The following is a 14,101-nucleotide window of genomic DNA, read 5'->3' as shown; positions in this document are numbered from 1 at the left end:
TTACAAAATGTAGCTGCTGTGGGAGTATTCCGTGTTGCTACGGGACACATCGTTTGAATTTTTTCAGTTCATATTTGTGTAGTACCTATATTACGTATGTAGGTATATTTGGAATGCCCGTATAGTAGGTAAATCGTTCATTAACTACAGCGAGCAAAGAAGGTCATGAAAGCTGGCCAGATATATAAAATAGAACGGGCATAACAAAAAAAAAAAAAATGATTTTAGTGAAATTGCAACACGACATTCGCACAATTAATAATTACTTTTGTTTCAATTCCGTGCGCACAGTGCCCGTGGACGATAATGACGAGCAAGTGGAAGAGGTGCCAGTTGCCGCTGAAGCATTGGAAGATGTCGCTGAGCCTGAGGAGGCTGATGAGCATGTAGAGTCCGCACTAGAGCCAGCTGAACTCGTTGACACTGAGCTGTGGCAGGAATCACGCGCGGCACTAGCTGCACCACTGTCAGCGCCATCAAGTATCGATGTTTGCGATGCTACTACTGCCCCTCTGAAATTATTTGCCGCCAGCGCTGCTTTTAAAGGCTTTGTTTGTGCCAATTGTGCAGCAATGGCGTTTGCTATTGTCGTCGTTGTTCCAGTTGTTGTTGTTGCCGTTGTGATGGTTGACATGCAACTGACAGGTGGAACGCGCCCTGTCATTGTTGTTGTTTTGTCCATTGCTGTGGCAGTCGATGTCGATGTTGGTGATAGCAGTCTGCTTAGCTGCTGTTGTTGCGATTGTTGTTTTTGGGCATCTAATTGTGCTTGTAAGCTGCCAACCTCAGCTATGTTAAGCATATGTGGCAATGCTGTTGCTGTTCGGCCTCCTCCTCCTCCTCCCACGGCCGTTGCTTTTGTGTTGTTTGCAGCTAAAGCTATCGGAGTTGCTGTTGCTGTCGCTTCTGCTGCCAGTGATTCCATTGTTTGCATACTCATAGCTGTCACCTGTTTGTCGACGCCACTATTTGTCAATTGCGTTGCATCCAGGTTGGCGGCTGTCATTTCGGTAGTCTGCGTTTTTGTTGCTGTTTCCATTTGACTTGCTTTTGCTGCTGCCTCATCGGTAGTAGCGATTGGCTTCAGTGCTGCAGCGGCTGTTGTCGTGTAGCCGGGTAATCGCGCCAAAGCGGCTATTGCACCGATTGTAGATGTTTTTTGTTGGTGTGTTGAGGGATTACTTGCACTGGTTGCTGGTGTTCTTGTCGATTGCTCAGCCGGCGCACTCAGTTTGGGCGCTGTCAAATTTGTTTTTGCTTTAATGGTCGACTTGTTGGGCTGCGCATAAATGTCACTGATGTCAGCATTAATACCCTTGCTGTTGTTGTTGCTGTTGTTCCTCTTAGTAGGAAAATTGTTGTGTACATCAACATTTTGATGGCCTGTCAAATTCATTACTGGGGCTGTAATTAAGGTAGGTGTCACATTTGTTGCTGTTCCTGTCTGGCTTCCTGTTTGCATGGCTAGCAAATTAGCTGTAGCTGGCTGTTGTATTGCGTATACCCGCTCTGTATGATGTGTAGGTTGTTGTTTCTCATTTTGTTGTTGTTGTTGTTGCTGAAATTTATCGTCCACTCCCACGGAGGAAATTGGCCGACTTTCGAAGCTTTGTAGGCCAGCATCAGCGCCGCTACTTAAGAATGTTGTTACGCCCGTAACACCTGCTGTCGTAATCGTAGGCGTCTTTGAGCCGATTTGAGTGTTGGTTGGCGCTAATGACGCGCCAGATATGCTATGCATTGCTGTTGTTGTCTGCGTCGTCTTTGCATCTTTCACTCTACTACTTGGCAGGCTATTAAAGATCACCGCAGCTTTGTCGGTTGTGGCTGCCTCATTTCGCTTAAGCGTCGAGTAATTAGCATCAGAAGCGCCACCACACATCTTTTGCTTCTGCTGTGGTATTAAGGGGCCCACAATAAGCGTATTCTGCGTAATTGGCGGTTCTTCTTCTTCCTCAGCTGTGCAATCGTGTGCCAACATCAGCGGCGATGTTGTAATATTGCTGCTGTTGCGACGCTGCGAAGGCTTACGTCCCAGTGTGGAGATGGTGCGAGGTGGCGGCAACGGCGGGTAGCGCGCACCCATGCTGCCGCCCATGGTGCTGCCAAAATGTGGCAGAAAACTATTGGGCGGCAGTGAATTGCGTTTATTGGTGGTGCGCAAATCGAGCGTCATAGGTGGTGAATCGTCTGCGCTCGCAAGAAATTTCACATCAGCGTTGGTTGTTGTTGTGGTGGTTGCTTTCGTTGTGGGTAAAACTTTTGGATAATTACGACTTTTAATAACTTGCAGTTGCTGTGCAGGTGTGAGTGCATGCGCGAGCGCTGCAGCGTCGTCGTCATCGCGACTAGTCACATTTATATCCTCGCCCACAAAGCTGGTCACCTTCTCATCTTGCTCGGTCGTGGCGCCGCATAAGCTGCTATAATAGTGCTGCATGTCGACGGGGTCGGAATGCGAATGCGCATGCTGCGGTGTTTGCTTGTATATCGGCAATTGCCCCTGTTGTGGTAATTCTGCCTCGCACGGCTCGGTGGCAGCTGAATGCTGACGCACGAGCGTATAGCGCGAGCTATCGAGCGAATTTTGTGGCGTGAGCAGCTCCTGATCGACCACCTCCACTTCCTGGCATATTATTATATTTCGGCCATCTGCCTTCAGCTTAAGCGCCTCAATGGGCTCCTGCTCCAGCACACTGCTGCTTCGCGTCTGTGGTGTGGCATCCACGGCGACACTCACTTTCTGTGGCTGCACTGGCTGTTTGAAACTGCCACCGGCGCTGCTGCTGCGTAGCGAAGAGAAAGTGGGCGATGATGATTTCTTTGAACCACCCTTGGAACTATCGGCACCACCACCACCGGCACATGCCTTCGCCTCCGCGGCGGCACCTGCGGCAGCCGACATCCAAGCGCATACCTTTGTGTGCGCATCCACAGTCGATGTGCTTAACTGCCGTGTCATTTGAAAACCATTGATGGGTGAACGTTCCGTTTTCACCGCTTCATATGTGTTCGATTTGCGTACAATATCCAGTATGTAGCTTTCATCTCCGTCATTTTGCTTTGAGCGCTTGAACTCATCATCGGTAGTGCCGTCATAGCTGAGTATGCCGCCTAGCTTGCGTTGCATTTTGTGCGCCTTCTTCTTCTTCTGCAGCAAGAAGGTTGAGTAGATGATGACATTGAGCACAATAAAAACGGCAATCAGTCCGATGAGCAGTTGTATTGTCGCCTCTGATTTGGCAACTTCCTCTTTGTTGCCTGCACTACTGGCGCTACCAATGCTTGCGGCATTTCCTACGGCACTTCCTGCAGCATCACCTGCACTACCGTAAATTGCGTCACCTCCACCTCCACCACCACCACCGCCGCCACCATTGTCATCTTCTATAATTTCCGCTCTTGGCACACCATAAATTGCATTGCCGCCGCCAGCCAATGCCGCACCAGTGCCAACACCGAGCCCAGTAAAACCACCCAAAGCATTTTCCCTAACTGCGAAACCCGCACCAGGCACTCCAATAATGCCACCCATGCCACCTGCGGCGGTTAACGCATAGAGCTGCTCATCATCCGCATGCTTGGCTACGCCAAAGGTCGGTGGCGCATTATACATATTCTCCGCCAAAGTTTCCACGCCTACCACGCCTCCACCATTCGTACTGCTGGCGCCTGCCTCACTGCTGCCACCCATTTTCCATGGCTCCTGGAGTAGCAGTTTCAGTGTGCGTACCGGATCCTCGGCACCATTATCACGTGTGCCAAATTGACTCATGTGCCCGGTTATTACTTCGCTGCCACCTCCACTACTGCCATGTCGCTGCATCGAATATGTGTTGTGCGTTGTGGCAGTTGTTCCACCGCGTGGATGCTGTGTTGCAATAGCACCGTCGGCTCCATCGTATACGGTTGCATGCAAATACGGTTGTCTTTGTATGTTTGCGATTTGATTCAGTTCATCGGGTAGCTCTTTGTTCCAGAAATTCATGTAGATTTGCCGGTACTTGTAGCCAATCGATGGTGGTATGCCTGCGAATATAAAATGAAGAAGTTTGTGAGTGCTTATGCCTGAGCGTGCGTATGTGTGTGTAAGTAAGTGAACAAATATAGTATGAAGTAGACGAGAGTTCTTTCATTGGGTTATGTCGTACTGAGTTGAAAAACTGAAAGCCTCTTGGCACTGAAGAGCTCAAGTACGAGCGCTATATTGAAAGGGACGCTGTGTGGGCGAGGAATTCCACAGTAAAATGCTTAGTATAATATTAAAATCAATCACTTGTACAGATAACTCAGGAAATAAGAATAAACAGTATCTGACATTTACAAATAAAATATATATCAATAGTTAAAATCTGTTTTGATTTGTAAAATTTTGATCCATAATTTTGCATTAAGATTTCATTGGGAGGCCGCATAGTTCAATTGCGATTCCCTGAGCAAACCGATTTCCTCAAAATATTTTCCCGCAAAAAAATTTGTTTCTATTTGCATGATTTTAGTAAAAATATTTTTGTCTAAGAAATGCTTTTTTATCTAAAGAACAAAGCTTTCCAAAAATGAGATGTTTATGTATGTATGTAATTTTTTTCATATTTTATTATTTTTTTAATTACTTTTTTTCCTAAAAATTAAATTTTTCAAAAAACAATTTTTATCAACGAATTTTTTCCAAAACCTAGATTTCTCTAAAAAATTTATTTTTTCTATAAATTCACTATCCTCTAAAATTGTTTTTTTTTTATTTCAGATACTTGTTTTTAATTTTTGTTAAATTTTTCTAGTTTTGGAATAAACTTTTATTTCTAAAACTTTATGGTAAAAATAAATAAATATGAGGCACGTTACGGAGAAACAGTTAGCTTTAAAATAATTCGCACAATATTCTTTGTGAAGCATGTTTCACTTGGTCCTAAAATGTAACCACTCCCACTTTCTGGCGAATTCTAGTAAATGGCCTCAGAAAATTATTGCTAAATAGAACCTACCATTTCCAAACCTATATAACTTCTTATAGGGCTTGGGACATGTAAGTCATGGAACTCATAATACACTGTCTCGTTAGCGTTTCGATGGGGAGTCGAACTTTTCGTTTTGAAATCCTACTCGAGCTCCCCGTAGAGATATGATTGTGGAATCAAACTAACTCCAACGGGAACGATAGAGCTAGGTTAATCAATGTTATTAACTTCATCGAATAGGTCTCAGCCAGCAAAACGCTGCAGTAATCTGGGTGGCTGTAAGCCTCTCTAGAAGAAAAAAGCCGAGAGAATTCATCAGGTTAGTTTTGTAAAGGCATTTATGAATGTTGAAATCAAGTCCAGAATGATATTAAGTTGACAGGTGGTAATAAGAGTTTCAGGTATGCAGTTTCAAGTTCACTGAAAATTTCTATAATAAATAGCACGATAACCTATCGGCCGATGTGTAGAACATACTTAAACTCCGTAGACCAATAGTATTCCTTCTAATGTCACCTAAACGCTACCTGCTTAGTGAGTTAGCTTTGCTTCATATATATAAAAAATATAATATCAAAATGGCATTTATACAAAAAAGAAACGGGCTTAATAATCGAGGGCACAAAACCTGGACATTGACAACAAATGACGGCAACAGTGCTAGGAGATTTACTGAAATTACGGGAGTTACCAAGAAGATACGAAGAAAACTTTTTAGACTTTAGATGAAACAGATAAAAGTTCAGAGACGGACAACGATATTCTACAGACATAACTCAAAAAATAAACATAAAACGAAATAGTTATAAGTTAAATATATAGTTATTTAAAATAATTCGGTATGTTAAAACTTTTTACATTCAAACTTGAAAATCCGTTTTGTTTGCATTGTATGGCTTTAAAATTGATTTAATAGTTTGGGATTAAGATATCTCTAAAATAGGTTTCACTTCAATTTTCCATTTTGCTACAATACCTCCTCAAAGGACCTCTGTGGTCATCCAGTCGGTCCCCGATCAAGGAGAATTTATTTAAGCCCACTTTTTACAAAAAAAATCTAAGCACCTGAACCAATTAAATATTTTTTCTGGCTTACTTGTATGGGGTGGTCCATTGTGTGGCGTACCTATGAGCCATGAGGCATCCACAAGAATTCCGTCACGATATTCAGTGAATCTCGCGCAGACGAAGATCTGCAGCTGCAGCGGGAGACTGATGTTGCACTGTCCCAGTTGAGGTATGGACATTGCAGTCGTGTGAACTCACATCTACTCTGCCTCAATCCCGACATCAGTATACATAAGCAGCTGATGAAGGTTCCCACTACACCACCAACCATCTCTTAGGCGTACTATGGTGTACTATGGACACTGGTTCTTACCGAAATCCTAGAAAAGCTTAAATGGCAATGGATTTAAAGCATGCGGATATTCAGATCGCTTAGTCATCTGCGTTGTGGGCTGACATGAGGACACTATTTCCACCAGATTGCAAGCTGCGCGCTGATTAACGGAAGACGGGTATGCTGCAAAGGGATTGTCAATAAACCCACTGAAGTGCACTGTTTTCCTGTTTATTAAAAGAAGGACATTCAGCTTGACTGGGCCCACCTTGGCAGGAACAGAAATAGACTTCTCAGAAAAGGCTAAATAGCTATCGGCAACGCTCGACAAAAGGATCAATTGGAACTCACATCTCTCGAATGTTATCAACAACGCTACAAGAGAAGATTTTATGCCTGTCCGAGACTTCATGGTAAAATTTGGTGAATATCACAAAATCTTTTTTTTGTTTTTCAGTACGTTCATCAAACCCGTTGTTATATATGCGACAACCACCTAGTGACTCAATGCAAAGCAAGTAAGTGCGGGTGCCACCTTGAGCAAGCTACACCGCTTGGTAAGCGCCACCATCACAGAAGCTACGAGCACCTGTCCAATTACGTGCATTCCGCCTCTGTCGTGCTGGGGAACCCTAAAATATAATAAGCATGAAAAGTGATGATTTTCCGGGTCACTTTTAAGCTCTCACGCCAATCCAGAATGATCCCACTATCAACTTCACAGATAGCATGCTACTGAAGTTATCCTTTGACAAGACCAAGAAGGACAGAATACTAGAAAGGGAGTGCTGTGATGTGATGATATCTATGATAAGCAAAGGGTTTCAAGTATGGCATACTGATGGATCGAAGATGGACGACTTGAACCAAGATTTCATAAAAGTCTGCCAATGGGCTCATCCAAACCATATTCCAAGTGTGTATTCGAGAATATTTTCGTAAAAGGACAAACGAGCCTAGATTAAATATTATATCGGATAGTGAGCCAGTTCCAATGCCCTTAGGCTCATTTAGAATGGCATCAAGGCTTGGTAAAGAGCCTTTCTCTAGCACAACTCAAAGATACACTGCAGGACTACTTAGGATTTGGGAAGAATCTTAGATTGTTGCTTGCTGGCGTAAGTCGAAGGGAATAAGACAATCAAAGAAATTCATAACTCGGCTCCATCCAATGTGCTTAATTTCTTAAATAGTCTTGGAGTGACTACAATTAGAGTTTAGCACAATAGATCTTTCTTGGATCGCAGCGCGAGTATACCCAACGTAATAATAATAATAATAATAATAATAATAATAATAATAATAATAATAAGTTTGCTGGGCAGACTTTGTGAAAGGTGACTTTACTATATGCACCTACTGGGATAAGCTCCTTCAACGTATTTGACTATGTTTAGCTGCGTTGTATAAAAGTCTTAACCCCATCGTCAATGCAATGAATAAACACACTAAAAAGGGCCTTAAACCTGGAAAACCTTGGAGAAGACGAGGGATATATCGAGACTCACTATCTATTTGGTCGATTCTAAAACCGCTTTCGATAGCAAAACAAAAGAAGTTGAGTTCAGTTTACTTGGTCTAAATTTTCTTATGCTGTTTCAGCGATAAAACAAAAGAGTAATATTGCTTAACAAAAGTTAAAATAAAACAGTCATCCCCTGCTATTTTGGTAATAACTCCAATGTCATAACTTTTCTGCTTACTTAGACCTTTTGGAAAAAAAGTGTATAAATATAATTTCCACTAAGAAAAGGCTTACCATAAAAACCGTTTGTCTGCTGGTGGCCCCATTAAAATATAATATTACAAGAAATCTGTAAGGAAACCCACCATTAACTAAACTTTCTGCTCAAATTAAATTTTTTTTATAGAAGCTTGGATACTTTTTAGAACTCTAATAAAATTAAAAATTCATTCGAATTAAATTTATTAACTTTAAAAAGATAAGCTGCTGCAATTTAAGTATGGAATGCACCACCAAATGGCTTCCTCCTTCACAAACGTAAATATGTATACATAAGTACATTTATGGACATGCAGCCCTCCTGTTGCGCTGCTCTATAAGCGAAAACCAAATTGAATTAAACGGCTACCAATTAGTGGAATACTTTGCCCTCGAAAGAGTATATATTTAATGCTTTAATGGCCATTGATGGTTGCAGTTGTGGATGAGCAATCTACGCGCACATACATACATACATAGATTTTCATAGTACGAACGCCATTGAAGATACACATATCTACTTGTACAGCGCAGACAGGCATGCGTTGGAATTTATTGAGAGAATGCCAACCCTTTTAGGCATTTGCACATCCTTATTAATTTAATGGTCTATTACGGATTTTATAAATTACAAGAATTTACAGTCGATTTGAGTTATGTTATGCTGTGCTAGAGAGCAGGAAAGACCTTGCTGCAAGGATATTAATCTTCTATTGCATTTTCCTAATTATTACAGCATAATGGCTTTGATTATAAATTGTTGTAAAATAACAAACAAAAAAATACACGAAACAATCGAGGGTTTTTAATTTCACAGTTGGTAGGATGTTGTAATTAGGATTAGGATTTTCTAATTAAATATTTTGCAACAGTATCTTTACAGTAATAATTTATTAATGGTTTGATACAAATACATTATGGAATTTATTTTACAAAATGAAGTGTGGTGCATTAAAGGTACAGAAAACGCCTTCAATATACAAATATACGTACATATATAGACAAAATTCATGTATACATACATATTTACGTACATGCACTATTGAACGCTTAATGTGTATTTGTGTATATAGAATCTGATTTAATAGGTTAATAAGAAGCGAAACATTTTACTTAGATTGTGAAATTGTAGGACAACTCAAAAGTGGGTTTGAAAAAGTTGGCTGGAATCGTTTTTCATTGAACTCAAATTTTCTCGACCATCTTATATTCATCTACTTTATAAAAAAAAGCTCCCCATTGAACTTTAATTTAGTTTCTTTTCCGACAAATGTTTTTCGCAGAGCTGCAATCACTAACGGCCCGTTTTACGAAAGCATTTTAATGGTGATTTCGTTACTTCCAAAATATGTTGCCCTTCCCCGGTGTTAAGTGTGTTACACTTAACCCTTTAAAAGCGCGTGATTTTAAATTCTTGTCCATGTCTAGCTCACGCAATTCACAATATTGTCATTTTAAGCAACTTTTTGATTTCCAGGGCAACCATCACCCCTGACAAAGCAGCTTCAAAGGGCCGATAATGTGTGTTTTTTGCCTTACAAGAGTGTGACATTTTCAGAAACGAATAAAAAATTTTCTCACCATTTGCCGTTATTTTAGAACCGAATACGAAAGGAGAAGGGGTCAATCAAGGGCGACATTTTTGGTTACAAACCAAATAACAATAAGTGCAAAATTATCTCTTTCTGTCAGTTTCCATATTGAATCCAAATAAATATAATTTTTCACCGTAATTGCTTTTGTGAAACTGCCAGCGTGGCTGACCCGTTTTTTAAACTCTTTCTTTCTCAAGACTTTATATGATTTAAAATTATATCAAAAAGACGAAATTATTTTCGTTCATCTCCTTGAACTCTTCTGCGACATTCTTTCTACTGACATTATTGGTACACTGAATATTTGACTTAAATTATATGCTGACACTAAACTCCATTACTCCCAAGGGATGACATTAACAGAGTGATGGCTTTCAAAAGAAACTTCAAGATTCACACTTATAGCAAGGCAACGCGTTTAGGGCCAGAAACTGAAGCTTCCGGTGCCCCTGGGTACCATACCTAGCACCTTTCAAGCGGAGGTCTATGCCAACAGTCTGTGTGCTGAGATTAAAATTCAAAGAAATTATCGAAGCGAGAGGATACTAATGCGAGCGATAGTCAGAGGGCTCTTAAGGCTCTCTCATCATTCGAGATCGAGTCTTTTTTGGATTTGGAGTTTGTAGAGAGGGTTAATACTTTGACTGAGAACAATAATATTCAACTTATATGTGTACCAGGGCACATGGGGGTCGACAGTGATGAGCAAGCTGATCAGTTGGCCCGAGAGGCTGCAGCTTGGACGCCGATAGGATTTGAGCGCCGCTCCGCCGCTCATTGCGTGGCCTGGGCCTTAGAGTTCACCTGTATAATTTAGCAGTCTAGTCAAGTGACCTGTGTCGATTTTGTGACGCTGACAAGTAGACTCCTTTGCACCTTATTATGGAGTGTGAGGCCATTGTATGTTGAAGCGAGAGGAGTATAGGGCACCTGTGGCCAAGAGAGATGCACATCCCCGGAATATTAACGGTACTCATTTGAGGGAGACATTTTTCAGCTATAACAGCGGTATTTTTACTTATTTTACGTATCGTTCTGTTACGAAATTAAAGGATATGATCTTGAGAAAATTTTTTACATTCATATACATATATAAATGATTTTTCTAATGAAAACATTCGCGGTACAAGGCTCAATAAAAATATTAAAAATAAAATGTTAATAAGCCACAATAACATTGAAAAAATGCTTATAACACTATTATTGAATTTTTTAATGAGAACTTATATAAAACGTAGACATATCGCATCGCCTTTTGCATTTTTTTTTTTTTGTAAATTTCTCCTTGCTTGTAAGTTATCAACAAAATAGCTCGATACAAATAAGTCGCAGTCTAATGAATATTCCTATATGTAGTTATTATATGTATTGAAAAATATAAACGGGTATGTATTTTATTATTCAGGAAAAAGATAACAAGGGTATTCATATAACGTCGCAAAGCCGCCGATAAACACGAAAAAATAATAAATTTGTATCGAATTTATAAGTTTATCGCTTTTATCAGCACTTTATCAGGTTATATGAATACCCCTAATGAAACTGCATTTCACTTGGAAAAAAAATGAACTAAATTTTCCATTTTGTAAAGCTTATTTTTTCAGTTAAGTGTAATTTAAAGTTTTATATTATTTTAGTTTAAATGAATCGTTTTTTGTTATTTATATCTGATAAAATTAATCAAACCTGAATGTTATAAAAAATCTCTCCTTTTTTGAAGTTTACAGTTTTTGGTGGAAAAAACAGTATTTTTCCGGAAATCTGGAGATATTTTTTTGAAAAAAAATCTGTCAACATTGGTGAGGGCAAAATAGTTTCTTACAAGTTAGTTAGTTATATTGTTTAAACTCACCAATATTCATGTAGGCTTGTGTACGTTTGTTAAATTCAGGCCAATCGAGATCGTAGCGGTCCCATTCTAAGGCATGCAAATTAATAAAGTTACCCTTCCAAGGGGCCTTTGGATTGCTACAAAAAATGGAAAAATAAAAGAAACAAAGAATAATGGAATTACTCTAATGTCCGCTTAAATGTCTCTCGGCAGTGCACAATCTATGCAATACAATCAAATTTAAAGATCATGAAAATTCACTTACAACTCGCCATCAAAGAAATTTAGAATTTTCGCAAAGTACGAAAAGTAACAACTACTACATACATAGTATAACGGCTTGTGCAAACAAATAAAAATAAAAATTTATTTCTCTATCCCATTCTATGCATTGCCTCAATCAGTGTGTGGGAATGCCAACACACAGCTGTGCGTGCATGGACACACATAATCACATACAAACAAAGAATTGCATATCTGCAGGCGCAAGGAAATGTTTTCCAATTCATACGCAGTGGCGTACACCGTACCTTGCAAACATTCTACAAGACTGCAATCTTAAGCGCATTTGCAATAAAAATTCAATTTACCGACTATTGCAAGAGTTTTTTTTTAGGTAAAATGCATTTGTGCATTTATTGCGCAAAATTTAGAATCTTATCTTGTGAATGCGAAAAAAATCAAAAAAAAAAAAACAAATCCACACAAGCGTTAAAAGGAAAAAGATTTAAATATAAGTGCAGAGCATTTACGCTGCTGCGGCGCTTACCCTGTTTTTGCAAAATTCGTCCAGTACGTCATGACGGCCTCGGAGAGCAGCTTTTCCTGTGCACCATACGAATTGCTGGGAAAGGGACCGGCCGGTGCAAGTGGTGCACCGAAAATGAAGGCCAACTCTTCGCCTGTAATGCTGTGCGGCAACTGCAAGTAAATAAATATAAAAAGGAAATTGAAAACATTTATGCAAAAGAGAAAGGGCGAGCTGTATATAAAATTAAAGTGACTACATTTTTTTTTCTATATGCTGAATGATACTGTTGTTATGGCGCCTGTAAAAATATTTGTAATCACTGAAAAGCATGACGCGCATTTTATAACAACAAATTCATTTTTTGGTGACTTTCATATAAACTGCAACGAAAAAATTTCTTTGACACTTAATTAGTCGAAATGGTAGGCTTCGATTATGTCGTACCTTTTTTTTATGTATGACATTGTTTTGCGATTTGCTGCCAAAAATATTAAATCATTTGAAATATTCAGCAACATTTTGTTGCTGATAAACTCGTTGTAAAATTTGCAAATCCATAAATCTCTTTAAAATTCCACGAAAACGAATAGTAAATTAAAAATTCAGGTGTCGTTGATACTTTCATTTTGTTGAACTTTTAACCGACACAGGGTGTTCCATCGTTTTTTTTTTTTCGATACTTATACAATAACTATTGCACAGAAAAGAAAGTATTATATACGGTGGCATTCAAAAAGGTCAATGCATACGTCGAAAATATTATGTATGGTCTAAAAAAAAGCTTGGTAGCAGATTTACACAAACCCAAAAATTTCACCTAAAATCTTTGTTTTACCATAAGTGTGGTACGTAAATATTGGTTTTCGCTTACCTGCTTGAATATCGCATTCTTCACAGCTGTCCTGCTTTCGCTAGACTAAGGTTTAAACATGGAATGGTATTTTATTAAAACTCTGAGACGCTCTGGGGAGCTGTGAAGAATGCGACGATTTTAAATCGTGCGGCGTCAGTACCTATTGGACAGTTACCTCTAGCGCTTTGTTTCCTTAACCCTAGAATGGTACACATAGCCTGTGAGGCGCAACTGTTTTTTTTTTTTGAGCTAATTCCAGATCGGTCTCTCATATCAAAGCGTGGGTTCGTGCCAATTCTGTTAAGTGTTCTTTAAGCTTGTATGCAGTACGTGTTTTGTTCAGCTGCATTATGTTGCCGAAAAATTCATACGTGTGTCGCCTATGAGGCGATGTTTACCAATAAAGGATTTTTGTTTTTTGTATTGGAAACTTTTTAATAACAAAAAAAATTTCTAAGCCAAAGGCGTGATATTCTTTTTAAATATGTTAATTTGATCTAAAATCTGTAAGCTAAAGAAATTTACAAAAATATCTCGAACGGAAATATGTTTAAAATATTATGATCTACTAATACGACTGTGACAAATTTCAGATATAAAAAAAATTATTATTTTTTATTAATTTTTGTTACAAAGGATATAGTAAATACGTATTTGCTTTTGTTTGAATTAAATTTTTTTTTATAAAGGTGAAATGTTGTCGTTGTTTATAAAGGTAGCCTCATAGGCGATGTTTACCATCAAAGGGCTAAAAAATATATTTACCATTCTAGGGCTAAGAAGCTTCTTTGATTGTCTACATCTACTATCACTGACACTAAGAGCATTTTTTGGTCCACTCTGAAACTAAGAGTTGATTAGCTATTCGAAACTTCTGAGCTGAGTTACACTTGTGAAAAACAGCTCCACAGGGGACAATAAATAGTGAAGAAGTGTTCGCAGAAGAGTTAAAATCCTTTCATACGCTTACACTTTGTTATGGTCTGACTTCGCTTCATGTCACTGCGGCACATCAGACTTAGAGTGGCTTAAAGAAATAAAGAAATTT

General features: G+C 39.2%; 1 protein-coding gene across 1 annotated transcript in view; it reads right to left on the bottom strand.

Annotated features, from left to right (window-relative positions):
• Positions 1-13,821, bottom strand: part of LOC118741711 (mucin-5AC-like) — a 26,734-nt gene extending 12,913 nt beyond the window's left edge. Inside the window, exons 1-6 of the mRNA XM_036473715.1 lie at positions 13,792-13,821; positions 12,219-12,370; positions 11,471-11,586; positions 3,924-4,029; positions 3,541-3,809; positions 267-3,297 (exon numbers count right to left, since the gene is read on the bottom strand). Of these exons, the coding sequence (XP_036329608.1) occupies positions 267-3,297; positions 3,541-3,809; positions 3,924-4,029; positions 11,471-11,586; positions 12,219-12,370; positions 13,792-13,821 (3,704 nt within the window). The remainder of the gene's footprint in view (positions 1-266; positions 3,298-3,540; positions 3,810-3,923; positions 4,030-11,470; positions 11,587-12,218; positions 12,371-13,791) is intronic.
• Positions 13,822-14,101: the final 280 nt, after the last annotated feature.

The sequence above is a fragment of the Rhagoletis pomonella genome, unplaced genomic scaffold (genome assembly GCF_013731165.1).
Source record: "Rhagoletis pomonella isolate Grant_MI unplaced genomic scaffold, Rhpom_1.0 Rhpom_scaffold_00001, whole genome shotgun sequence".
In the NCBI taxonomy this organism is placed as follows: Eukaryota; Metazoa; Arthropoda; class Insecta; order Diptera; family Tephritidae; genus Rhagoletis; species Rhagoletis pomonella.
Note: the sequence above shows the minus strand (reverse complement) of the source record. Positions and strands in the feature narration are given on the sequence as shown.